A 26,639-nucleotide genomic window follows, 5' to 3' on the forward strand; every position below is an offset into this window, starting at 1 on the left:
CACACCAGATCTGTCATTATATACAGAAGCCAGACCAGACCCCTTCCTGTATAGAGACCACCAGACCAGATCCCTTCCAGTATACAGACCACCAGACCAGGCCCCTTCATGTATACAGACCACCAGATCAGGCCCCTTCATGTATACAGACTACCAGACCAGGCCCCTTCATGTATACAGACTACCAGACCAGACCCCTTCCTGTATAGAGACCACCAGACCAGGCCCCTTCATGTATAAAGACCACCAGACCAGGCCCCTTCATGTATACAGACCACCAGACCAGGCCCCTTCATGTATAAAGACCACCAGACCAGGCCCCTTCATGTATACAGACCACCAGACCAGGCCCCTTCATGTATACAGACCACCAGACCAGGCCCCTTCATGTATACAGACCACCAGACCAGACCCCTAAATGTATACAGACCCCAAACTAGATTAATGTGAATTTACTTCAGACAAGCCAGCCTCTTCATTTATACAGACCACCAGACCAGGCCTCTTCATGTATACAGACCCCAAACTAGATTAATGTGAATAGACTTCATACAAGCCAGCCTCTTCATGTATACAGACCACCAGACCAGGCCTCTTCATGTATACAGGCCTGCGGACCAGACCCCTTCATGTATACAGACCCCAAACTAGATTACTGTGAATAGACTTCATACAAGCCAGCCTCTTCATGTATACAGACCACCAGACCAGGCCTCTTCATGTATACAGACCCCAAACTAGATTACTGTGAATAGACTTCATACAAGCCAGCCTCTTCATGTATACAGACCACCAGACCAGGCCCCTCCTTATGTACAGACATGAGACTCACCCATACAGACACCCCACCTGACCCTGGACTAGACCCTTCCAGGTATAGAAACACCCGTATACAGATACCAGACCTAACCCCGGCCCCAAACACCTCTATGTATGTAGAACCTAGATCAGACCCCTTTATACAGACCAGACCCCAGAATACCGCTCTACCTGTATACACTTCCAATATCAGACCCTTCCAAGTATAGAGACCCCATCACTCCTGTATAGAGATCCGCTAATCCTCTCTTTATATAGCGTCCGATCCTTTTTTTGGACATTGAAACCTTTCAGAGCTGCGCTGATACACTGTAACGCTCTGTAGGTTGATGTGATTTAGCGCTGTTCTGAGACGCATTTTTAGCCTCCGCGGTTTATTAACAGTGATCAGAGCTGCAGAACACGGTGAGAAATGAAAATTTTAACTATGTATAAAAAAGTTTTTGAGCTTTTCAATACAAAGTTGGAAAACTACTGCAGGGTTCCTTAAGCTAAATTTGATCCAAGTTTCTGTAACGTTTCCCTCCTGTTCCATCTGTGTATTTCAGGTCTCATCATGACCGTCAGCAAGCCGTGTTATTTTGGGAACCTTCTCCTGGGAATCGTGGGCGTAGACGTGAACCTCGCGTACATCCTCGAGGATGTTACCTACTACCAGGACTCTCTGGCCTCGTACACGTTTCTCATAGATAACAAAGGTAGCGTTGTAATCCCGCGGGCAGGATGTGCCGCACCGCATACCAGCGAGGTGTTGTAACCCCTTCCGAGGCTCCGCGTTGGGCTTTTTCCAGGGCTTGCGTCCCCCTGTAACAATAAACACTGCAGAGAATGGCGGGCTATCCTGAAGTAGCCTCGCAAAACTGCAAAGTTTGGCCACGGAACAGATAAATATTAAGTGTCTCTGCAAAGAAAAAAATGATGAGAGATCAAATAGCAGTTGGACCAACCTGCAAGATAAACAAGTCGGGAACTGCGGTGCCAAGGAGCTTGGCACGTTACATCGGCTTTTACAACCTTGGCTGGGAGTACAGTCAGTCGGGTTGGGAGCGGCACGGGAACATGTGGTTGTTCTACGCACTCCGATCTAAGACCACTTTACAGCTGTCGGGCTCTGCCGGGTCATTTGCAGCAACAGGTCGACTTAGGCTGTGTGCACACGTTGCGGATTTTGCTGCGGATCTGCAGCGGATTTGACGCTGCGGATTCGCTGCAGTTTTCCGTGAGTTTACAGTACCATGTAAACCTATGGAAAACAAAATCCGCAGTGCACATGCTGCAGAAAAAAAACGTACAAAAATGTAGCGTTGTTTATTCCGCAGCATGTCAATTCTTTGTGTGGATTCCGCAGCCGTTTACACCTGATCCATAACAGGGATCCGCAGGTGGAATCCGCAAAAAAATAGCGGTAATTCCGCAGGAAATCTGCAGTGCGGTTTACCTGTAGATTTACCAAAATCAGTCCGGAAAAATCTGCACCACTTTCCTCAACGTGTGCACGTGCCATTAAAATTTGGTTAAGAAAAAAAAAAATTTGTGACATTATACAAAGTGTTTCAATTTCCCTGCGGCGCCATCTCTGGAGTCATGCGGTATTACATGGTTTCTGTTGAAAGCATTGGTCTGTTTGTATAACGCATGGGACGCACTGGGTCCTCCAGAGAAGGAGACGCTCTTTCTGGCCGCCATGCTTGAACACGCCTTTAACCTTTTCCGGACATTTATTGTAGATATGTGCAGAGCTGGTTCCTGAGCTGAGCCTGCACCATGGAGCACGGGGCCGGCTGTGTAATACAGCTGGCGTCTGAGCATCATTGCTGCAGATCAGAGCTAGCTGCAGTCGCAACAGTTGATCCTCTTAGATTCTGCAGTCGATCGTAGGAGCAGCATCGAAGAGGTTGGAAAGAGGAAAGTGAAAGAATTGCTCCCGACATTCATCTGACCTTCTCAAAAATGTAAAAGTTTTCCTGAAATGCAAATAAAAAAAAAAAAAACACCCAAAAACTATTTGGCATTCCTGCATGTGTAACTGTGCGACCTCCTAAAATAGGAAGACATTTATCATATATGGTGAATGCCGCAATGGGAAAAATAGCCGATTGCTGGTTTGTTTTGTTGCGTTTTTTTTTTTTTTTTTTTTTGTCCCTTAACGAAAGAGGGGAAAAAAATGGAATAAAAAGAGATCAGAAAGTTGTATGAACCCCAAAATGATGACGATAAAATCTACAACAAACAACAAGTTGTCAATCAACTCTGGTGAATGAAAACTACAAAAATATGATGACGCACAGAATACCGATAGGGAATTTAGATTGCGAGTCCCCAATGGGGACAGAGATGTCTGTACAGAGGTGCGGAATATGATGGCGCTATGGGAGCGAGAAAAATAAAATAAGTAGTGTAATGAATATATGACAGAAGCTTCACACTGTTCCTAGTCTATAATATATGGCGCTTGTGTGAGGTCTATTGTCGGTAATTTCGGCGCCCCCTATTGGTTAGTATAAAGGTTTATCACATAGTAAATGCCGCCTTAAAGGAACTACTTGAAATACAGATTCTGTGAACTTTCCTTAAATACTAAAACCTCGTGAGAAATATTCTGCCGATTGTTTTGGCCTCTGATTACCTAATTATCACCGAGCCAGTAAAATATACATAAACTTTATTAAACACCATAAAAACTATAAAAGGCTAGGTACCTTGCCACAAGCACAGGCAAAAAAAACAGGCGGGTAGCCCAGGTTATACCTCCAAACAAGTAGTACCAGGTTACAGCTCTCAATAAATATACATATAAATAGTGTTTGTGAAACCATGTAAACGAAGGCACAACTAACAATGGAAAATTGCACAAATTGGACGAAGCATTTCAGTGCGAAACGCGCGTCGGGTGTGGTGGGTCCCCAGGAGTACTCCATTGGTAACTATACCTATGCTCATTATGCTATAACTTGTGCAATTTTCCATTGTTAGTTGTGCCTTCGTTTACATGGTCACACAAACACTATTACATGTATATTTATTGAGAGCTGTAACCTATTGTTTACATGGTACTACTTGTTTGGAGGTATAACCTGATCATGTATTTCATGGCCCTATATAGTGGATATATTTAGGTCTACCTAATTATCAGTCTAATGCACTTTATTAATTTGCCTTTTTTTTTTTTTATTTTACAAGGTTACACATTGATGCATCCCTCGCTGACTCGACCGTATCTGCTGGTAGAGCCTCCCTTGCACACCGATATTATACATTACGAGAACATACCCAAATTCTCATTGGTTCGTCAGAATATTCTCAGGTAAATGACATATTGATATGTTTGGTAAGATGATCTGTCTATTTAAGTGCATGTTTGCTGGATGATCACGTCGTTCGTCTGACCGCTATCTCACGTGATTTCCCCATACATAGTCCTGCTCCGTCCAGGCCAGCGTTCATGTGTTTATAATGGTGAGAATGGGAAGTCAGGGGAGTGAATGATCTGTACAAGTTTTATTGCGTTACGTAAGGCAAAATATGGCAAATATGACCAATCTCTTCCATTATGACCTTGCAAACTGGAAGAGTTTTAACATGTCCCTGAGGCTGCTTTGATGCCCAAGGGTGAGAAATTCACCATATGTCTGTGTCATGTAGAGACTGAACGAGAGACAATATAATCCCCGGTCTGAAGTATCTGAAGTCCCCACAGAAGGTTTAACTGAAGCTGTTTATGTTCTTATCTGGTCTGCATCATAGAAATGTCCGACTTACTGAAAATATGTCATGCATAAAGGATAAATCAAGCCAAAAGTGATCTTAAATCCTTAATAGTTCACTGAATATTCCTAAGTTAGAATGGATACATTTAAAAAATAAAGTAAAAGGATATAACTACTATAATACTTCCCCTATATACAACAATATAACTACTATAATACTGCTCCTATGTACAATAATATAGTTACTATAATACTGTCCCTATTTACAAGAATATAACTACTATAATACTTCCCCTATGTACAAGAATATAACTACTATAATACTGCTCCCCCTTGTACAAGAATATAACTACTATAATACTGCTCCTATGTACAAGAATATAACTACTATAATACTGCCCCTATGTACAAGAATATAACTCCTATAATACTGCTCCTATGTACAAGAATATAACTCCTATAATACTGCTCCTATGTACAAGAATATAACTACTATAATACTGCTCCTATGTACAAGAATATAACTCCTATAATACTGTTCCTATGTGCAAGAATATAACTACTATAATACTGCCCCTATGTACAAGAATATAACTAATATAATACTGCCCCTATGTACAAGAATATAACTCCTATAATACTGCTCCTATGTACAAGAATATAACTACTATAATGCTGCTCCTATGTACAAGAATATAACTCCTATAATACTGCTCCTATGTACAAGAATATAACTACTATAATACTGCCCCTATGTACAAGAATATAACTACTATAATACTGCCCCTATGTACAAGAATATAACTACTATAATACTGCTCCTATGTACAAGAATATAACTACTATAATACTGCTCCTATGTACAAGAATATAACTACTATAATACTGCTCCCATGTACAAGAATATAGCTACTATAATACTGCTCCTATGTACAGGAATATAACTACTATAATACTGGCCCTATGTACAAGAATATAACTACTATAATACTGCTCCTATGTACAAGAATATAACTACTATAATGCTGCTCCTATGTACAAGAATATAACTCCTATAATACTGCTCCTATGTACAAGAATATAACTCCTATAATACTGCTCCTATGTACAAGAATATAACTACTATAATACTGCCCCTATGTACAAGAATATAACTACTATAATACTGCCCCTATGTACAAGAATATAACTACTATAATACTGCTCCTATGTACAAGAATATAACTACTATAATACTGCTCCTATGTACAAGAATATAACTACTATAATACTGCTCCCATGTACAAGAATATAGCTACTATAATACTGCTCCTATGTACAGGAATATAACTACTATAATACTGGCCCTATGTACAAGAATATAACTACTATAATACTGCTCCTATGTACAAGAATATAACTACTATAATACTGCTCCTATGTACAAGAATATAACTACTATAATATTGCTTCTATGTACAAGAATATAACTACTATAATACTGCTCCCATGTACAAGAATATAGCTACTATAATACTGCTCCTATGTACAGGAATATAACTACTATAATACTGGCCCTATGTACAAGAATATAACTACTATAATACTGCTCCCCCTTGTACAAGAATATAACTACTATAATACTGCCTCTATGTACAAGAATATAACTACTATAATACTGCTCCTATGTACAAGAATATAACTACTATAATACTGCCTCTATTTACAAGAATATAACTACTATAATACTGCCCCTATGTACAAGAATATAACTACTATAATACTGTCTCCTATGTACCAGAATATAACTACTATAATACTGCTCCTATGTACAAGAATATAGCTACTATAATACTGTCCCCTATGTACAAGAATATAACTACTATAATACTGCCCCTATGTACAAGAATATAACTACTATAATACTGCTCCTATGTACAAGAATATAACTACTATAATACTGTCCCTATGTACAAGAATATAACTACTATAATACTGCTCCTATGTAGAAGAATATAACTACTATAACACTGCCCCCTATGTACCAGAATATAACTACTATAATACTGCTCCTATGTACAAGAATATAACTACTATAATACTGCTCCCATGTACAAGAATATAGCTACTATAATACTGCTCCTATGTACAGGAATATAACTACTATAATACTGGCCCTATGTACAAGAATATAACTACTATAATACTGCTCCTATGTACAAGAATATAACTACTATAATACTGCTCCCATGTACAAGAATATAACTACTATAATACTGCTCCCCCTTGTACAAGAATATAACTACTATAATACTGCCTCTATGTACAAGAATATAACTACTATAATACTGCCTCTATTTACAAGAATATAACTACTATAATACTGTCTCCTATGTACCAGAATATAACTACTATAATACTGCTCCTATGTACAAGAATATAGCTACTATAATACTGTCCCCTATGTACAAGAATATAACTACTATAATACTGCCCCTATGTACAAGAATATAACTACTATAATACTGCTCCTATGTACAAGAATATAACTACTATAATACTGTCCCTATGTACAAGAATATAACTACTATAATACTGCTCCTATGTACAAGAATATAACTACTATAATACTGCTCCTATGTAGAAGAATATAACTACTATAACACTGCCCCCTATGTACCAGAATATAACTACTATAATACTGCTCCTATGTACAAGAATATAACTACTATAATACTGCCCCTAAGTACAAGAATATAACTACTATAATACTACCCCCTATGTACAAGAATATAACTACTATAATACTGCTCCTATGTACCAGAATATAACTACTATAATACTGCCCCTATATGCAAGAATATAACTACTATAATACTGCTCCTATGTACAAGAATATAACTACTATAATACTGCTTCTATGTACAGGAATATAACTACTATAATGCTGCTCCTATGTACAGGAATATAACTACTATAATAATAAACACCAGGACATGTTGCATATTGTTGAATATTTGATACGCCTGAGGTTTCCATTTCTGAATCTCCCTCCCCTCCTGTGATGTGTTTCTGGTGTGAGTCTGGTGTCCGTTCCTCGTAATCGTGTGTTGCAGGCCCAGGAGTAGGTCCGTGTCGGTCACGCTGTGATCTGTATACACCCTGTCACTGATTTGCAGCAGGTGAACTGACAGCTGATGACGCTTAGTCGTGGGTGGATGATGTTCGGTCTCTGTCAGAGCTGACGCTGTATATTAGTTTGCAGGAGACGTATCATTGTCTGTTTCCTCCACAGCCTCCCCCTCGGCAGTCAGGTTATTGCGGTGCCTGTGAATTCCTCCCTGTCGTGGCACGTCAACAAGCTGCGAGACCCTGGGAAGGAGGCGTACAATGTCAGCTATGCCTGGAAAATGGTAAAACCCTGCTAACTGCCTGCATTGTGATCCTTTTTATGGTAATAGATGCATGTGGTGGAGTCACAGTGATATGCAAGCTAGACGTTCCCACATGAAAATATTCATACTGCTATTGTATCCTAAATATTACCGTATATACTCGAGTATAAGGCGATATTTTCAGCCCATTTTTTTGGGGCTGAAAGTCCCCCTCTCGGCTTATACTCAAGTCATGCCCAGGGGTTGGCAGGGGAGGGGGGAGCAGGGACTATCTAATAATACTCACCTGCTCCTGGCACGGTCCCTTTCTTCCCGGCGCCCCAGCTTCTTCCTGTACTGAGCGGTCACATGGTACCGCTCATTACAGTACTGAATATGCTGCTCCACCTCCCGTAGGGGTGGAGCCGCATATTCATTACTATAATGAGCGGTAACGGTGACGGCTCAGTACAGGAAGAAGCTGCAGCGCCGGGGAAGCAGGGACTGCAACGCGCCAGGAGCAGGTGAGTGTAACGGGGAGGGGAGCGCTGCGCGATATTCACCTGTTCCTCGTTTTGGTGCCGCTCCGTCTTCAGCGTCTTCTGCAGTGACGCTCAGGTCAGAGGGCGCGGTGACGTGGTTAGTGCGCGCTCTCTGCCTGAACGTCAGTGCAGACGACGCTGAAGATGGAGCGGCGCCGGAACGAAGAACAGGTGAATATTGAAAATTCCGGGGGCCTGAGCGACGGAGAGGTGAGTATGTGATTTCAAGTGAATGGGGTTTAGGTTCAGGTCCTGTTTTGGTACCCAAACTTTTTGTAACGGTTCGGTTGAACCTGCCAGACCCAAACATCAAGTAAGAATGGGCAAGAATTTCAGTTTCTCGATGTACAAAACTGATAGAGACATTCCCCAAGCGAATGCAGCTGTAAAGGTACCTTTACACTAAACGACTTACCAACGATCACGACCAGCGATACGACCTGGCCGTGATCATTGGTAAGTCGTTGTGTGGTCGCTGGGGAGCTGTCACACAGACCGCTCTCTCCAGCAACCAACGATCAGGGGAAAGACTTCGGCATCGTTGAAACTGTCTTCAACGATGCTGAAGTCCCCGGGTAACCAGGGTAAACATCGGGTTACTAAGTCCAGGGTCGTGCTTAGTAACCCGATATTTACCCTGGTTACCATTGTAAAATTTAAAAAAAAACAAAAAAACAGTACATACTCACATTCTGATGTCTGTCACGTCCCCCGGCGTCCACAGGGTTAAAACTGCTTTCGGCAGGAGCGCTGCTAATGCACGCACTGCTGCCGAGATGCACTGACTGTGTCAGCGGCGGCAGTAACAGCGTGTGCTCTGCTTTACGGCCGGCGCTAACACAGTCAGTGCATCTCGGCAGCAGCGCGTGCATTAGCAGCGCTCCTGCCGAAAGCAGTTTTAACCCTGTGGACGCCAGGGGACGTGACAGACATCAGAATGTGAGTATGTACTGTTTTTTTTTTTTTTTACTTTTACAATGGTAACCAGGGTAAATATCAGGTTACTAAGCGCGGCCCTGCGCTTAGTAACCCGATATTTACCCTGGTTACAAGTGAACACATCGCTGGATCGGCGTCACACACACCGATCCAGCGATGACAGCGGGTGATCAGCGACCAAAAAATGGTCCTGATCATTCCCAGCGACCAACAATCTCCCAGCAGGGGCCTGATCGTTGGTTGCTGTCACACATAACGAGATCGTTAGCGGGATCGTTGCTACGTCACCAAAAGCGTGACGTTGCAATAATATCGTTAACGATATCGTTATGTGTGACTCCAGCTTAATCGCAGCAAAAGGTGGCGCAACAAAGTATTAAAGGGGCCGAATAATATTGCACGCCCCACTTTTCAGTTTTTGAATTTCCACAAAAATTTTAAATAACCAATAATTTTGTTCAACTTTTTTTTTTTAATTTAAATAGATTTTTATTAACAATATAAAAAAAAAAAGGAGAACAACAGAATGCCATTTACATTGCATTATATCAGATACACATTTTCTTACTTTAATAAACCCCAACATTACCCCAACTACCCCCCTCCCCCATAAGACAGCTCAGTCTCAATCTCCACCCCACCGAGGCATTATCTGCCTCTTGTAATTTATCCTCTTCCAGGTCTTAGGAAACACGACGCCTATACTCCTCAATCCAAATCAAGCCAAGGAGACCATATTTTATTAAAGAGTTCTATTTTCCCCCTTTTACTGTACACCCCCTTTTCCAATTTTAGACCATGTTGAACATATTGGAGAAATTCCCTTCTCACAGGTGGTTCCGCGTTTATCCAGTTTCGTGCTATTACTTTCCTGGCCATGTAGAGTAGCCTAGCAATTGCAATCTTCCAAGTATTGTCAACTCCAATTTCTTCCACATATCCCAGCACACATACTATCGGGTCTCTAACAACTCTGCACTTATACGCTGCTTCAACTCGGCTCAAAACCACCACCCAAAAGGCAGCCAGTCTCGGACACGTCCACATCATGTGATATATTCCTGCCTTCTCACTCGCACACCTCGGACACCCAGAATTGGCACGCAATCCCGCTTTGTATAACACTTCCGGAGATTTATATACCCTATGCAAAATGTATAGCTGCGAGAGCCTATATGGTTCACTCAAGGATAGTCGCGGAACCCACTCCATCACCGATTCCCAGGTTTCATTTTCCATCGGCCCCACTTCTCTCTCCCACTTAGCTCTCGCCTTTATAGGGAAATCTAGCAGAAATGTGTGCATAAGGTCCTTATACAGAGTGGAAATAACTCCCCTTGTAGTACCCTCACCACACACATACTCCAACACTATATCATCTTGAACCCTGATATCAGCCTTCTTATTCTGAGCTCTAAAGGCATGTCTCATCTGCGCATACTGATATTCCCCTGTGGATCGCAAACCAAATTCTTCCTGCAATTGGGAAAAGGACTTCAGCTCCTGCTGCTGGATTATCTGGTGAACAAAGCAAATTCCCTTATTCTGCCATTCCATCAATCCTCCCAGGGCCTCAAAATCCTTTAAGTTGTGGTTAGACCATATCGGTGTGAATTTAGTCAACCCTGTAACCCCACGAATCTGCCTTAATCTATTCCATAATTTACGAATCAGGAACAGGGTTGGGTATATTTTCCCCAGCGCGCCCAATGAGCCATCCTCCAAACACCTGGCCATCGGTCGTCGGTCCGTCACCTCTTCCAATAGCTGTTGTACTGCACTGGATGACGCCCCTCGCGCCCAGCCCTTCAAATGCTGGCTCTGGGCCGCAAGGAAGTATATTTCCGGGTTGGGCAAAGCCAAACCACCATCTTCCTTGGGTCGTTGAAGCGTCTCCAAGCTAATACGTGGATATTGTCTACCCCATATCAAACTTCTAAAGAGGGCATTAATCTGCCTGAACTTCCCCCGAGGGATCCAAATTGGTGCGTTATGCAGAACATAAAGAATTTTGGGCATAAGGACCATTTTAATAAGGTTTACCCTACCGACGACCGATAGATGTAGCTTATTCCAGGCGTCTACCTTTGCCTTGAGTACCCCCATAACAGGAGTCAAATTTCTTTGCAGAAACTCCGCCACCGGCACCGAAATCCATATTCCAAGATATTTAAATTGGGAAACCACCTTCAGCCTCTCATCCCCAACATCCTCACTCACATTCTCTCCTACATCATCCACTCTAAAAAGAACCGTCTTATCCCAATTAATTGTTAGTCCCGACACAGTACCAAATCTCTCAACAATTTCAACGGCCCCTCTTAGTGAATTGTCTGGATCCTCCAGGAACAGCAAAACATCATCCGCATATAACGCTATTTTTTCCTCTACTTTGCCATACCTAAACCCAGGGACCCCATCCGACTGCCGAATCTTAGCAGCAAGAGGTTCTACAGCCAACGCGAACAGGAGGGGTGAAAGCGGGCATCCCTGCCTAGTACCCCTAGCCAGCCCTATAGGACGAGATAGCTCCCCATTTACTCTAATTCTGGCGGATGGTAATGAGTACAACAGCTGTATCCAGGCCACAAACTGCGGGCCAAACCCCATACATTCCAGCACCTGCCAGAGGTACCCCCATTCGACGCTGTCAAACGCCTTGTGTGCATCTAGCGATACAATCACTCTTCGACCACAGTTATCAGACTCTACCTGCAAATTTACATATAACCTCCGCAAATTGATCGCCGTTGATCTATCCGGCATAAAGCCAGATTGGTCCGAATGCACCAGACTCGCAATAACACTAGAGAGGCGGAGAGCCAACACCTTGGCCAGAAGCTTGACATCAATTGTTAGTAAAGAAATTGGGCGGTACGACTCCGGTTTCCCCAAGTCCTTATCCTCCTTTGGAATGACCACTATTATGGCCTCTCTCATAGAGGCTGGCAAGCGCCCACAAGACCTAGCTTCCTCCAATACCATTTTTAATCTAGGAATCAACACTTCTGCCAACCCTTTATAGATCTCAGCGGGTAACCCATCGACCCCAGGCGCCTTCCCATTGGCCATAGACATCAATGCCCGACTCAATTCCTCCTCAGTGATAGGGGCCTCAAGGCTCTCCCTATCTGCCTCACTCAGTCTCGGCAAATCCAGACCTTCCAAGAAAGTCAGTGCATCCTCGACCGATTCACCAACCCGAGAGGAATACAAATCTGCATAGAAGTCCGCAAAGGCTCTCAAAATTTCAGGTGTTTCCGTTATTTTACCTCCACTAGCAGAATCCAAAGAGTGTATATATGAAGAACCTCTCTGAGCAGCAGCCACTACCGACAGCATATGTCCCACTGTTTCTCCCTCCTGATAGAACAATACCCTTTGGAAATCTCGTTTCCTCTCAGCTTTGCCTAGCAGAATTTTTTCCAAATGATTTTGTGCGTTTTTCATTCTTCTCTCTGCCTCAGGGGTTCCCAGTGTGGCCATCCCATCCTCTGCTTCCTTCAACTCCTCAACTGCCGCTTTTTCTACCTCTCTCGTCCTCCGCTTACACCTACTAATGTCCCTAAACAGTAGTCCCCTCAGGTACGCCTTTATTGCATCCCAAATTATAAGAGCGTCGGCGCTTCCATCATTTAAGAGAAAGAATTCCGCCACCTCCCGTCCTATACTTTCCAACTCAATACTCTGTAACCAATTAGGATGAATCTTCCATTCTCTCCCACTTAGCGAGCGAGCCCCCTCCAATCAAACCTCTACTTCAATTGGACTATGGTCCGACAAGGCCCTTGGCAGATATCTCACCTCCCCAACCAATGTGTCCAAAATCCTGTTACCCAGAGCCATATCGATTCTAGAGAGTGTGGCATGTGCCGGTGAATAACATGAGTACCCTCTCTCCCCCACATGTCTAACCCTCCACAGATCAATCAAACCTATCTCCTGTATATAGGTGCCAAATGTTGTTATGTGTCCCTCCGACCTATTCTGAGTATTTTTATTTTTATCCCAATATTCATCACCGATGTTATTTAGATCTCCGATAATTATTAACGGTGTCGGTCCCCATTTTTCCACTCGCTCCATTACTTCTCTAATCTTCCTGCTAGAGTAGGGAGGCGGAATATACATCGCGGCAACACACAGCATCACTCCATACAGTATACACCGTAATAGTACATACTGTCCCTCCACGTCCACATATACCTTCACCTCCTCATACTGAACTCCCGCTGGAACCAAGATTGAGACTCCTCTTGCATACGTGGAGAAGGTAGAATGATATCCCCTCTGGATCCATCGTCTATTCAAAACATCCACTTTTTCCCTTACCAAATGCGTCTCCAGCAAGCATATCATTGAGGCCCTTTGGTCTCTTGCATATTGCAAACACGCAGCACGTCTAGATTTCTCCCCTAGGCCTCTCACATTCCAGCACAAAATCTTAAAACGGGTCCCCATCACTTGGCTCATCTTCACTATAAGTATCATCAATTTTGAGCTCAGGCTGTCTAACTACCCTCCCCCCCCCACCCCCTCCCAACTCCCCCTCCCACCCTTCCCCCCTCACATCTAACCATTCCACCTCTTTCCAAGAGTGGGGCATCATCGCCCATAGCGAACACTCCGTTTGGCATTACCTTCCCAACCCTCCTCCCACCACTGTACATAACAGGATTTCAGACATTTTGAAAAATAACGTTCTCAAAACATTTTAACTTAGAATTATTTGCACACACAAGAAGCCTGCATAAACTTAAAATATGTCGCAAACCCTTCCTCCCCCTTTCCCAGCAGCCATTACACCATCCCTTTAACTTTAACTGGATATAATCCAGCTCCCTTCTTCCCCCCCCATACCCCTTGGCTTGTCAATCACATGACTCTTTTCCAACTGACAGATAAGTAACCAAGATCAGACTCTTCCCACAGTTTCAGTCTCCTTTTCCTTTAAGCTTTTTAGCATTAATATCGATCCACTGGGTAGCGTCCTCCGGCTTCTGGAAAAAATGAATTTTATCAAACGCCACCACCCTCAGTCTTGCTGGGAACATCATGGAATACTGCACTCCCAGCTCCCTCAGCCGTCTCTTGATACCCGTGAACATCATCCGTTGTTTCTGCACCAGAGTAGAATAGTCTGGGTATATAGCAATCTTTTGACCTTCAACTGTCAGATCCGTCATGTCTCTGGCCTTCCTCAGGATAATGTCTCTGTCTCTATAGTTTAGAATTTTGGCGAGCATGGTACGGGGATTCGCTCCAGGGACAGGTGGTTTCGGCGGGACCCTATGCGCTCTTTCTACCGCGAACACTTTTGTTAGCGCCATATCTCCAAATGTTTCTAACAGCCATTTTTCAATATATTCCGTTGGATTCCTCCCTTCAGCTTTTTCAGGGATGCCCACTATGCGAATATTATTTCTTCTGGACCTGTTCTCAAGGTCCTCATTTTTCGCAGCCAATTCAGCTATTGCTTGAGTGAACTTTTTCTCTGCTTTTTGCAGCTGCACTATATGGTCTTCTGCAGTGCTCACTCTCTCCTCTACCTCCCCCACTCGTTTGTCAATCTTCTGCATGGCTGCGTTTATCTGGGCTGTGTCCCCCTTAACCTCCTGTATCTGTATGGTCAGAGATTGTTTACATGAAGAGACTAGCGCAAAAACGTCTCTTAGGGTAGGCTCAGCTTCTGGCGCCATTTCCTCGGGTCCCCCTTCTGCCACCGCCATTTTACTCTCCTTTCTCCCCTGTTGTACCTCATGTTCTCCTGCTGGGCTCTCCTCCTCCTCCTCCTCTTCGGTATCAGCTCCGGCTCCCTCCTCTGCGGCCTCCGCTCTCGCAAACTGCTGGAGCTTTGCCGCTACCTCCATGCGCTTTCTGCATGCGGCGTTCTCCTTGTCTGCCTTTTCCCTCAAGTCGGCGCCATCTTGGATTGCGCCTGCATCCCCGGCTCCCGCGTCCTTCTGCCGTCTCCTGGTCATGTTCGTCGGTTCCAGCGCTACCGAACAGCACCGCCGGCCTCTCCAAGTCTCCCCGCAGCCAGTAAGCCCCCGCAGGGACCAAACAGCAGCGGCTCTGCAGGATTTTACAATATACAGCGGCGGGAGCTCACAGCCGCACGTCCGCTCACATGGACTCTCAGGCCACGCCCCCCAATTTTGTTCAACTTTACAATTGTGTTCCACTTGTTGCTGATTCTTAACCAAAAATTTACATTTGGTATCTTTGTTTTGAAGCATGATATGTGGGAAAAGGTTGAAAAGTTCCAGGGAGCTGAATACACTATAAATCCTGTATTATACTCCAGAGCTGCACTCACTATTCTGCTGGTGGAGTCACTATGTACATACATTACATTACTGATCCTGAGTTACATCCTGTATTATACTCCAGAGCTGCACTCACTATTCTGCTGGTGCAGTCACTATGTACATACATTACATTACTGATCCTGAGTTACATCCTGCATTATACTCCAGAGCTGCACTCACTATTCTGCTGGTGCAGTCACTGTGTACATACATTACATTACTGATCCTGAGTTACATCCTGCATTATACTCCAGAGCTGCACTCACTATTCTGCTGGTGCAGTCACTGTGTACATACATTACATTACTGATCCTGAGTTACATCCTGCATTATAACTCAGAGCTGCACTCACTATTCTGCTGGTGCAGTCACTGTGTACATACATTACATTAGTGATCCTCAGTTACATCCTGTATTGTACTCCGGAGCTGCACTCACTATTCTGCTGGTGCAGTCACTGTGTACATACATTACATTACTGATCCGGAGTTACATCCTGTATTATACCCCAGAGCTGCACTCACTATTCTGCTGGTGCAGTCACTGTGTACATACATTATATTACTGATCCTGAGTTACATCCTGTATTATACTCCAGAGCTGCATTCACTATTCTGCTGGTGCAGTCACTGTGTACATACATTACATTACTGATCCTGAGTTACATCCTGTATTATACCCCAGAGCTGCAGTCACTATTCTGCTGGTGCAGTCACTATGTACATACATTACATTACTGATCCTGAGTTACATCCTGTATTATACTCCAGAGCTGCAGTCACTATTCTGCTGGTGCAGTCACTGTGTACATACATTACATTACTGATCCTGAGTTACATCCTGTATTATACTCCAGAGCTGCACTCACTATTCTGCTGGTGCAGTCACTATGTACATACATTACATTACTGATCCTGAGTTACATCCTGTATTATACTCCAGAGCTGCACTCACTATTCTGCTGGTGCAGTCACTGACTGTGTACATACATTACATTACTGATCCTGAGTTACATCCTGTATTATACTCCAGAGCTGCGGTCACTATTCTGCTGGTGCAGTCACTATGTACATACACTACATTACTGATCCTGAGTTACATCCTGTATTATACTCCAGAGCTGCACTCACTATTCTGCTGGTGCAGTCACTATGTACATACATTACATTACTGATCCTGAGTTACATCCTGTATTATACTCCAGAGCTACACTCACTATTCTGCTGGTGCAGTCACTGTGTACATACATTACATTACTGATCCTGAGTTACATCCTGTATTATACTCCAGAGCTGCGCTCACATGACAGTACAATGACTGGAGTGAATATAACACCATAATATATTCTCTGCAGCCACTGAACAAGCAGGGGTTGTTTGTGGATTTTAATTTGGCGTGCCCTTTGATGCAGTAACGATGTGATCATTCCCCTGCAGGTCCAGGACACCTCCTTTATCTTGTGTATTGTGGTGATACAGCCAGAAATCCCCGTCAAACATTTGAAGAACCTGAACACCGTCCCCAGCAGTAAGCTCCTGTACCACCGCCTGGATCTGCTGGGACAGCCCTCCGCCTGCCTTCACTTCAAGCAGCTGGCGACACTAGGTAAAGTGGACGATTGCAGCCGTAGTCCGTTCCCTCCGTCCGTACGATGTTTCCCACCTGCGACATAACTGCTGATTTACCTCTGCAGAGAGTCCTACGGTCATGTTGGCAGCCGGAAGTTTCTCTTCTCCTTACGAGCATCTGAGTCAGCCGGAGACGAAGCGTATGGTGGAGCATTACACGGCGTATCTCAGCGATAATACCCGGCTTATAGCAAACCCAGGCCTAAAGGTTGGTGCAGGAACGTTACAATGTGACCACATTCAATATGGTGCGATCGGAACGGTCTCATATCCTATGTTTATGCCGCCAGCGTGTTATTGCGTTTGGTTATGGCGCCACCTATGGGCCCTTTGTGATCAGACGTGGGATCATGGGATCATGCAGGATCTATAGTTCCCCTCCACCAGCTGGTGAATTTAAAGGGGCTGTCCACTTCCCTATTTATTTCCACAATCTGGCGCCACCTGGTGTTCAGTGTATATATGCACATCTACCTGACAGGGGGTCGCACATCACAAGTCACTTTCCCCACAATGAGGTCTGCATATTGATCCTATATGTACTGAAGGGGAGCCAATAGATATGATTTTATACCTGCTTGCTGGGGAAGTAGCAGACCTTCTGCAGTACTAGACTGCTGTACAGGGAGAGTGAGATTGTTCGCTTCCAGAGGGGGAAGTAGACTGATTCTGCCCAGAGCTCACCCCCAGCAGGACCAATAGCAACACATGGAAGCAAAATCTAGAAAAGACTGGTAATCTTCTGGTTCTCTCTGGTGCAGCCTCAGCCCTCTTTTCTCGTGTGATCCCCACCCCAGCAATGAACACTAAACCCTTCACCACCATGCGATTTTCCGTTGTTGCATTTTCAGTTTTCCTCCCCTTCTTCCCAGAGCCATAACTTTAGTTTTACGTCCATGTAAGTGCTTGTTTTTTTGCAGGACGAGTTGTACTTTTGAACGACACCATTGATTTTACCATATCTTTTACTGGAAAATGTGAAAAAAAATTCCAAGTGCGATGATATTGCAAAAAAAGGGCATTTCCATTATTGTTTTTTATTTACCGTGTTCATTAAATGACAAAACTGAATTGATATTATGATTCTCCAGGTCATTACGAGTATCCAGATACCAAACATCTATAGGTTCTTATTTTATTTAAGTGGTGAATTTTTTTTCTCACAATTTGTAAGAAAAATTAAAAAAACGCCCTTTTCCGCATTTTTTGTGATCTGGGAAGGGGTGAGGGCCTATTTTTTTGCTCTTCGAGATGACGTATTTATGGATCCTTTTTTGGTGTAGATGTGATGTTTTGATTGCCTGTTATTGTAATGTTGCAGCTACCAGAAAAAAATGTATTTCTGGCTTTTGGTTTTCTTTTGTTATTACATAGTTTACTAATCGGATTAATTTACTTTATATTTTTATAGATCGAATATTTCTCAACTCATCGATACCAAAAGCGTATTTTTTAAATTTATTTTCTGTTTTATTATGAAATAGCTGAAGAGCCCAGTGTTGCCTGGGCATAGTAAATATCTGTGGTTAGTTATAGCACCTCACTTCTCTTATTTCCCCCTCACATCTCTCATTTTCCCCCTCACACCTCTTATTTCCCCCCTCACTCCTCTTATTTTCCCCCTCCTCTTATTTCCCCCCTCCTCTCATTCCCCCTTAACACTTGTCATTTCGACCTCACATCTGTCATTTTCCAATCTCTCCACTATTTTTCCTCACTCCTCTCATTTTGAACTCACACCTTTTCATTTTCACCTCACACCCCTCATTTTCACCTCACACCTCATTTTCCCCTCAGTGTATACATGTTTGTCATCTCCCTTATATATAGTATACACCTGTGTCATCTCCTGTATATAGTATATACCTGTGTCATCTCCTCCTGTATATAGTATGTACCTGTATGTCATCTCCTTCTGTATATAGTATGTACGTGTGTCATCTGCTCCTGTATATAGTATATACCTGTGTTTCATCTCCTCCTGTATATAGTATGTACCTGTATGTCATCTCCTCCTGTATATAGTATATATCTGTGTCATCTCCTCCTGTATATAGTATATACCTGTGTCATCTGCTCCTGTATATAGTATATATCTGTCATCTCCTGTATATAGTATATACATGTCATCTCCCCTGTATATAATATATACATGTCATCTCCCCTGTATATAGTATATACATGTCATCTCCCCTGTATATAGTATATACCTGTGTCATCTCCTGTATATAGTATATACGTGTCATCTCCCCTGTATATAGTATGTACCTGTATGTCATCTTCTCCTGTATATAGTATATACCTGTGTGTTATCTGCTCCTGTATATAGTATGTACCTGTATCTCATCTCCTCCTGCATATGGTATGTACCTATATGTAATCTCCTCCTGTATATACCTGTGTCATCTCCTCCTGTATATAGTATATACCTGTGTGTCATCTCCCCTGTATATAGTATATACCTGTGTCATCTCCTCCTGTATATAGTATGTACCTGTGTGTCATCTCCCCTGTATATAGTATGTACCTGTATGTCATCTCCCCTGTATATAGTATATACCAGTGTGTCATCTCCTCCTGTATATAGTATATACCTGTGTGTTTTTGAAGAATAATACCAGACTTGTGTGTTTTAGGGCGAGTTGTGTGTGTTGAGTTGCGTGTGGCGACATGCATGTAGCGACTTTTTGTGTGTCGAGTTGCATGTGACAGGTTAGTGTAGCAAGTTGTGTGCAGCAAGTTTTGCGCATGGTGAGTTTTGCGCGTGGCGAGTTTTATGTGTGGTGCGTTTTGAGTATGTGCAAGTTTTGTGTGAGGCAGCTTTTGCATGTGTTGCAACTTTTGTGCATGTGGCAATTTTTCCGTGTGTGCAAGTTTTGCGTGTGGCGAGTTTTGCGTGAGCCTAGTTTTGCATGTGGCGAGTTTTGTGCTTGGCGAGTTTTGAGCGGCGACTTTTGTGTTTCGACTTTTATGTGGCGAGGTTGGTGTATGTGTGGTGAAATGTGTGCTGAGGGTGGTATATGTGTTCAAGCATGTGGTAGTGTGTAGCGCATTTTGTGTGTGTTCATATCCCCGTGTGTGGTGAGTATCCCTTGTCGGGGCCCCACCTTAGCAACTGTACGGTATATACTCTTTGGCGCCATCACTCTCACTCTTTAAGTCCCCCTTGTTCACATCTGGCAGCTGTCAATTTGCCTCCAACACTTTTCCTTCCACTTTTTCCCCATTATGTAGATAGGGGCATAATTGTTTAATGAATTGGAACGTGCGGGGTTAAAATTTCGCCTCACAACATAGCCTATGACGCTCTCGGGGCCCAGACGTGTGGCTGTGCAAAATTTTGTGGCTGTAGCTGCGACTGTGCAGATGCCAATCCCGGACATACACACACACATTCAGCTTTATATATTAGATTGGGCAAAATTTTAACTTTTAGGGTTTTTTTAAAATATTTTTTAAAACAAACTTTTTTTTTTACTTGCTTCAATACTGTCCGTAGGAGACTTGAATCTGCGATCCTCCAAATGCCATGGGTCGGCATTTATAGGAGATCTGCAATGACAAGTACGGGGGTCTTCTGTAGACCCCCGGCTGTTATGACAACTCATCGTCACCCTGCGATCATGCAACATGGGCGTGTTCTTGTAACGCAATTCTGCTCGGCGCGAGTTAAATAGCGAAGTCAGAGATTGACAGCGGCATTTAACATGTTAACAGCCGTGGGCGGATCGCGATTCCACCCGCGGCTGTTAGAGGCACATGACGACTGATTTAATTAGCTGTCATGTGGTGGGAAAGGTTCGGCTCCGCGCCGGGCCTGCATCAAATGGAGGAAGATGAATTTGGACAAACAGTTTTCACATTTTTGAATTGTTCTCCTATTAATTTCTTCTGTTCGATAGTTTTCAATTCTGTTTATTTTCTGTACAAATAGAAAGTAATTTCATTTTAATTAATGGACGGTTCCGTGCGGCTTTGCTTGTCTTTATCTTGCAGTTTTCTGTCCGGAATGAAGTCATGGCCACCAGTCACGTCACCGATGAATGGATGAGACAGATGGACATGAGCAGTCTGAACAGTTACATTGTCCGCCGTTACATAGCAACGCCCAACGGGGTGCTGCGGATATACCCCGGATCTCTCATGGACAAAGCCTTTGATCCCACTAGGAGACAATGGTGAGCGCCGGAGGCCGGCACGTCTTTGCCTCTGCCCTATCTGCAATGTCTGGAGGTGTCTGCCATTTGTAATTTTTGCAACAATTAGGCAGAGTCCTGCGCAGGGTTCCGTTTGGTCCCCGATACATTGTATCTCCAGTTATGTGATGCTGATGCAGGCAGATCGACTTGCTTGTGTCCTCTTTATCCGTACTTCACCCCTAGAGGAGCCGTCCCCGACCCGAGGAGCCGTCCCCGACCCGAGGAGCTGCCGCTCTTGTCACTCGAACGTTCATCTATGTCTCGGGCTTTGACGATCGGTCTTGCAATGCGTTGGTTTCCAGTCCATGGGTCACAAGTTGTGTAAAAACTACCACCACCCCCAGGATATGCTGCAAGTTGTGGATTTGCAATGCAGTATTTTTTAATCTCCAGCCAATGTAAAGCTATGACTCCCAGGGCATGCTGGGAGGTGTAGTTTTTTCAGTAATGTGGGTTTTGAGCTGCTACCTCCCCCCACCCAGAACAATGCCGAGAGTCACGAATGTGCAACGCACTAGTCTCCAAATTCCCAGTTGTAGTTTTGCAGTGCAAGATTATTAGCCCTCTGTGTCTTCAGGCTGCTGCAAAACTAAAATGCCCAGCATGCCCTGACAGCTGCATGCTGGGAGTTGTGGTTTTAAATCAGCTAGAGTGCTGGCAGAGCTTAGCTTGGGATTAACCCTTTTTCTTATCAATTGTGGGTTAGGGAAGCAGCCGCCATAAGGCTATGTGCACACGTTCAGGTTTTTTTCGCGGTAAAAACGCTATAAAACCTCATTAAAAACGCATACATTATGCATCCTATAATTTAGAATGCATTCTGCATGTTTTGTGCACATGATGCGTTTTTTTCCGCGAAAAAAACGCATCGCGGTAATAAAAGCAGCATGTTCATTAATTCTGCGGATTTTCTGCGTTTTTTTTCCCGCTATTCTATGCATTTGGGGAAAAACGCACAAAAACACACCAAAAACGTCTCAAAAATGCATGTGTTTTTCTGGCAGAAATGTCCGGTTTTTGTCAGGAAAATTTCTGCAAGAAATCCTGACGTGTGCACATACCTTACTGTTTATTAAAGTTCATGGAGTGACGCTAGAGGTGAGTAAGGACCCCATAGGAACACATCTGTAATCTGTAGCCCCCCTGACCAGAGCCCTGCGAACATCCTACCTGCCGGCATCCCCCATCACTAGCACCTCTGTCATTACGTTTCGGCACAACGCTGAGCCCTGGTCTAGTGGTCACAGACTTCGAGATTGCCTGTTGGACCAAGGGCCACAAATCATCCTGATGCTTAATACATTATTTAATAATAAATATATATGTAAACATATATATTTTTTTTATTTCTTTGTAGGTATCTTCATGCTTTGGCTAATCCAGGACTAATCACTTTCACCGGCCCGTACCTGGATGTGGGGGGAGCTGGCTACGTGGTCACCATAAGTCACACCGTCCAGTCCTCCAAGTGAGTTGCCGATGTTGCAGGAGGCCATGCTGATTTCCATTCTGCTTGTGGCATCCTCTACATGAGACATAGCGATATACAGATATATTAGTACATTTGTAGAAAACCAAGGAGATGCAAGGAGAGTAGAATAATTGTGGCATCCAGGAGGAAAGCCTCCATTCTTTACACTGCAGGCTGCATTTACAGAATGGAAAAGTAGGGAAAGACAAAGTGACGGTGTCAGTTTAACTTGCCCGTATTGTTTATCGGCTCCTGTTTTGGATCCTTCAGTTCCCAGGTCTCCTCCGGTCACACCGTCGCTGTGATGGGCATTGACTTTACTCTGCGATACTTTTACAAAGTCCTCATGGAGCTGCTTCCAGTGTGTAATCAAGATGGCGGCAATAAAATAAGGTATGATCTCAGGCGGGAGGGTATTCCGCACCATTTAACCCCTTCTCTGCTGCATGACGTGTTACATTGAGTGGCATAAGGACTCGGGAGCTGAGCCCATGCAGGGCAGGTGCCGGCTGTGTTATACGCCTGTCACCTGCATCTAACAGCAGTGACTGGAGCTAGCCCTGGTCTCTTTTATTTAACCTCTGAAACGACGCTGTCAAACACTACCTGCGGCATTTAAGCGGCTCCATCCCAGCGGCTCAGCTGTTGGGTGGGGGACAGATTGGATTTTCATGGAAGCCAACTTAGTATTCTCATAGGAGGCTGATTTTTGCAGTATATGGAGCAAACGCTTAAACAATTGCAGGGTCAAGTCCACTATGGGGACTGAAAACTACAGTGTAAAAGTAAGAAAAAAAAGTTTAAAAATATTAAGAATATAAATTAAAAGCACTCTTTTTTTTTTTTTTTTCCTGTTACAAATAAAGGAATAAAATAACATTGTTTTGTGTCGTCTGTAAATGTCCAATCTAAAAGATCTCTGCTTGCTACGATTCAATGTGAACCTTTATTTGTGTTACATCCAGGAAATAAAAACCTCTCCTGATCCCAACAGGAGTGTTTGCATCTGATCAGGACGGCTACGCAGCCTGTGGATGCAAATAGGTGATCGCATTCACTTACAGCAAGCAGAGATCTTGAAAACAGTGAGGAATTGAAGCACAAACTTAATTTAAAAGTTGCAAAATTTTCTTTATCTTTGCAATCCTGTTATCTAGGAGTTTTTGCCTGGTGTCTGCCTTTGGCGGCTGCGTTTTTTTTTCTTACCCGGGGCCTCCACATTCCCGGGACTCGGTCACCCATGCTTGGGACATTATTAGCAAACCTGAACTGATCTTTAAAGAATTCCTTCTCTCCCATCCTCTCATGTTCTGACTGCTCCCGGTTACTTTGATAGGTGCTTTATCATGGAGGACAGAGGTTACCTGGTGGCGCATCCAACGCTCATTGACCCTAAAGGCCACGCTCCAGTGGAGCAGCAGCACATCACTCATAAGGTACCACAACTCCCCCCATCCTCCACTATAACGGGGCAATAATTGGATAACTTAGGAGGAGCGCCCAATTTATTTTTTTTGCTTTATTCTTCCCAGGAACCTCTCGTTGCCAACGACATCCTCAACCACCCCAACTTCGTGAAGAAGAACCTGTGCAACAGCTTCAGCGACAGAACCGTGCAGCGATTCTATAAGTTTAATACCAGCCTCGCGGTGAGTCGTCCTCATCTCAAGTCAAAGAATTTCTGGGATAATGAGCGTCTCTGGCTCATTGTCAGCATGTAGGCGCGACAGCAGCGTTGTGTCTCCTGACCTCGTTTTTTTTCCCTAAAATCTTCAGTCAAAGGCGCGCAGCTCCAAAAGGAATCAAAAATATCCACAAAGCAACAGAGAATGGAGGAGTTAATTTGTAGCACAAATTACATTGAAAATTCTTACTCTGAATCTTTGTGCCCCATCTGTGCCTCTCTGGCTGGTGCAGAACTACTATTCACAGCATGTCTTTACAGCCAAAGGCTTGTCGGGGCAATGCTGGGAATTGCAGTGTTAAATCAGCTGTTGAGGATCACTGCTCCATATCTGCCGAGCTAATGTTTCAGAAGTAGACCTGGAGGTAGAACTACAGGTTCCTGTTAGGAAATAGCACTTCATTGAGCACGCTGGAAGTAGTAGTTTTGCAGCAGCTGCTGGTGGTCACTCATTCACTTTATCCACAATGCTGGGAGTTGTAGTTTTGCAGCAGCTGCTGGTGGTCACACATTCACTTTATCCACAATGCTGGGAGTTGTAGTTTTGCAGCAGCTGCTGGTGGTCACACATTCACTTTATCCGCAATGCTGGGAGTTGTAGTTTTGCAGCAGCTGCTGGTGGTCACACATTCACTTTATCCGCAATGCTGGAAGTAGTAGTTTTGCAGCAGCTGCTGGTGGTCACTCATTCACTTTATCCACAATGCTGGGAGTTGTAGTTTTGCAGCAGCTGCTGGTGGTCACACATTCACTTTATCCACAATGCTGGGAGTTGTAGTTTTGCAGCAGCTGCTGGTGGTCGCACATTCACTTTATCCACAATGCTGGGAGTTGTAGTTTTGCAGCAGCTGCTGGTGGTCGCACATTCACTTTATCCACAATGCTGGGAGTTGTAGTTTTGCAGCAGCTGCTGGTGGTCGCACATTCACTTTATCCACAATGCTGGGAGTTGTAGTTTTGCAGCAGCTGCTGGTGGTCACACATTCACTTTATCCACAATGCTGGGAGTTGTAGTTTTGCAGCAGCTGCTGGTGGTCACTCATTCACTTTATCCACAATGCTGGGAGTTGTAGTTTTGCAGCAGCTGCTGGTGGTCACTCATTCACTTTATCCACAATGCTGGGAGTTGTAGTTTTGCAGCAGCTGCTGGTGGTCACACATTCACTTTATCCACAATGCTGGGAGTTGTAGTTTTGCAGCAGCTGCTGGTGGTCACACATTCACTTTATCCACAATGCTGGGAGTTGTAGTTTTGCAGCAGCTGCTGGTGGTCACACATTCACTTTATCCGCAATGCTGGGAGTTGTAGTTTTGCAGCAGCTGCTGGTGGTCTCTCATTCACTTTATCCACAATGCTGGGAGTTGTAGTTTTGCAGCAGCTGCTGGTGGTCACTCATTCACTTTATCCACAATGCTGGGAGTTGTAGTTTTGCAGCAGCTGCTGGTGGTCACACATTCACTTTATCCGCAATGCTGGAAGTTGTAGTTTTGCAGCAGCTGCTGGTGGTCACACATTCACTTTATCCACAATGCTGGGAGTTGTAGTTTTGCAGCAGCTGCTGGTGGTCGCACATTCACTTTATCCACAATGCTGGGAGTTGTAGTTTTGCAGCAGCTGCTGGTGGTCACTCATTCACTTTATCCACAATGCTGGGAGTTGTAGTTTTGCAGCAGCTGCTGGTGGTCACTCATTCACTTTATCCACAATGCTGGGAGTTGTAGTTTTGCAGCAGCTGCGGGGGATCACAATCATAACACTTAACGTTAGGATTTGGAAGAAAAGCCGGAGTTCCCAATTGGAAAATTGCATAAATGGCAGTGCTCTGGGCATGCTGGGAGTTGTAGTTTTGCCAGAGCTGCAGAGCCATACATGGGGATCGCTGCACTATACCCATAATGTTATCACCTCAAGCATAGATTTGGAAGTGACGCTACATGTCCCTGTTGGAAAATGGCATAAATGGCAACAAAAGAACCGCAATACTA

General features: G+C 43.9%; 1 protein-coding gene across 1 annotated transcript in view; it reads left to right on the top strand.

Annotated features, from left to right (window-relative positions):
- Positions 1 to 26,639, top strand: part of CACHD1 (cache domain containing 1) — a 144,391-nt gene that overhangs the window by 106,855 nt on the left and 10,897 nt on the right. The window contains exons 10-19 of the mRNA XM_069738196.1: positions 1,368 to 1,517; positions 4,000 to 4,123; positions 7,801 to 7,918; positions 17,108 to 17,276; positions 17,365 to 17,507; positions 21,296 to 21,477; positions 22,856 to 22,966; positions 23,240 to 23,362; positions 24,306 to 24,405; positions 24,502 to 24,618. Coding sequence (XP_069594297.1) covers positions 1,368 to 1,517; positions 4,000 to 4,123; positions 7,801 to 7,918; positions 17,108 to 17,276; positions 17,365 to 17,507; positions 21,296 to 21,477; positions 22,856 to 22,966; positions 23,240 to 23,362; positions 24,306 to 24,405; positions 24,502 to 24,618 — 1,337 coding nt within the window. The remainder of the gene's footprint in view (positions 1 to 1,367; positions 1,518 to 3,999; positions 4,124 to 7,800; positions 7,919 to 17,107; positions 17,277 to 17,364; positions 17,508 to 21,295; positions 21,478 to 22,855; positions 22,967 to 23,239; positions 23,363 to 24,305; positions 24,406 to 24,501; positions 24,619 to 26,639) is intronic.

The sequence above is a fragment of the Ranitomeya imitator genome, chromosome 8 (assembly GCF_032444005.1).
Source record: "Ranitomeya imitator isolate aRanImi1 chromosome 8, aRanImi1.pri, whole genome shotgun sequence".
NCBI classification, from domain to species: Eukaryota; Metazoa; Chordata; class Amphibia; order Anura; family Dendrobatidae; genus Ranitomeya; species Ranitomeya imitator.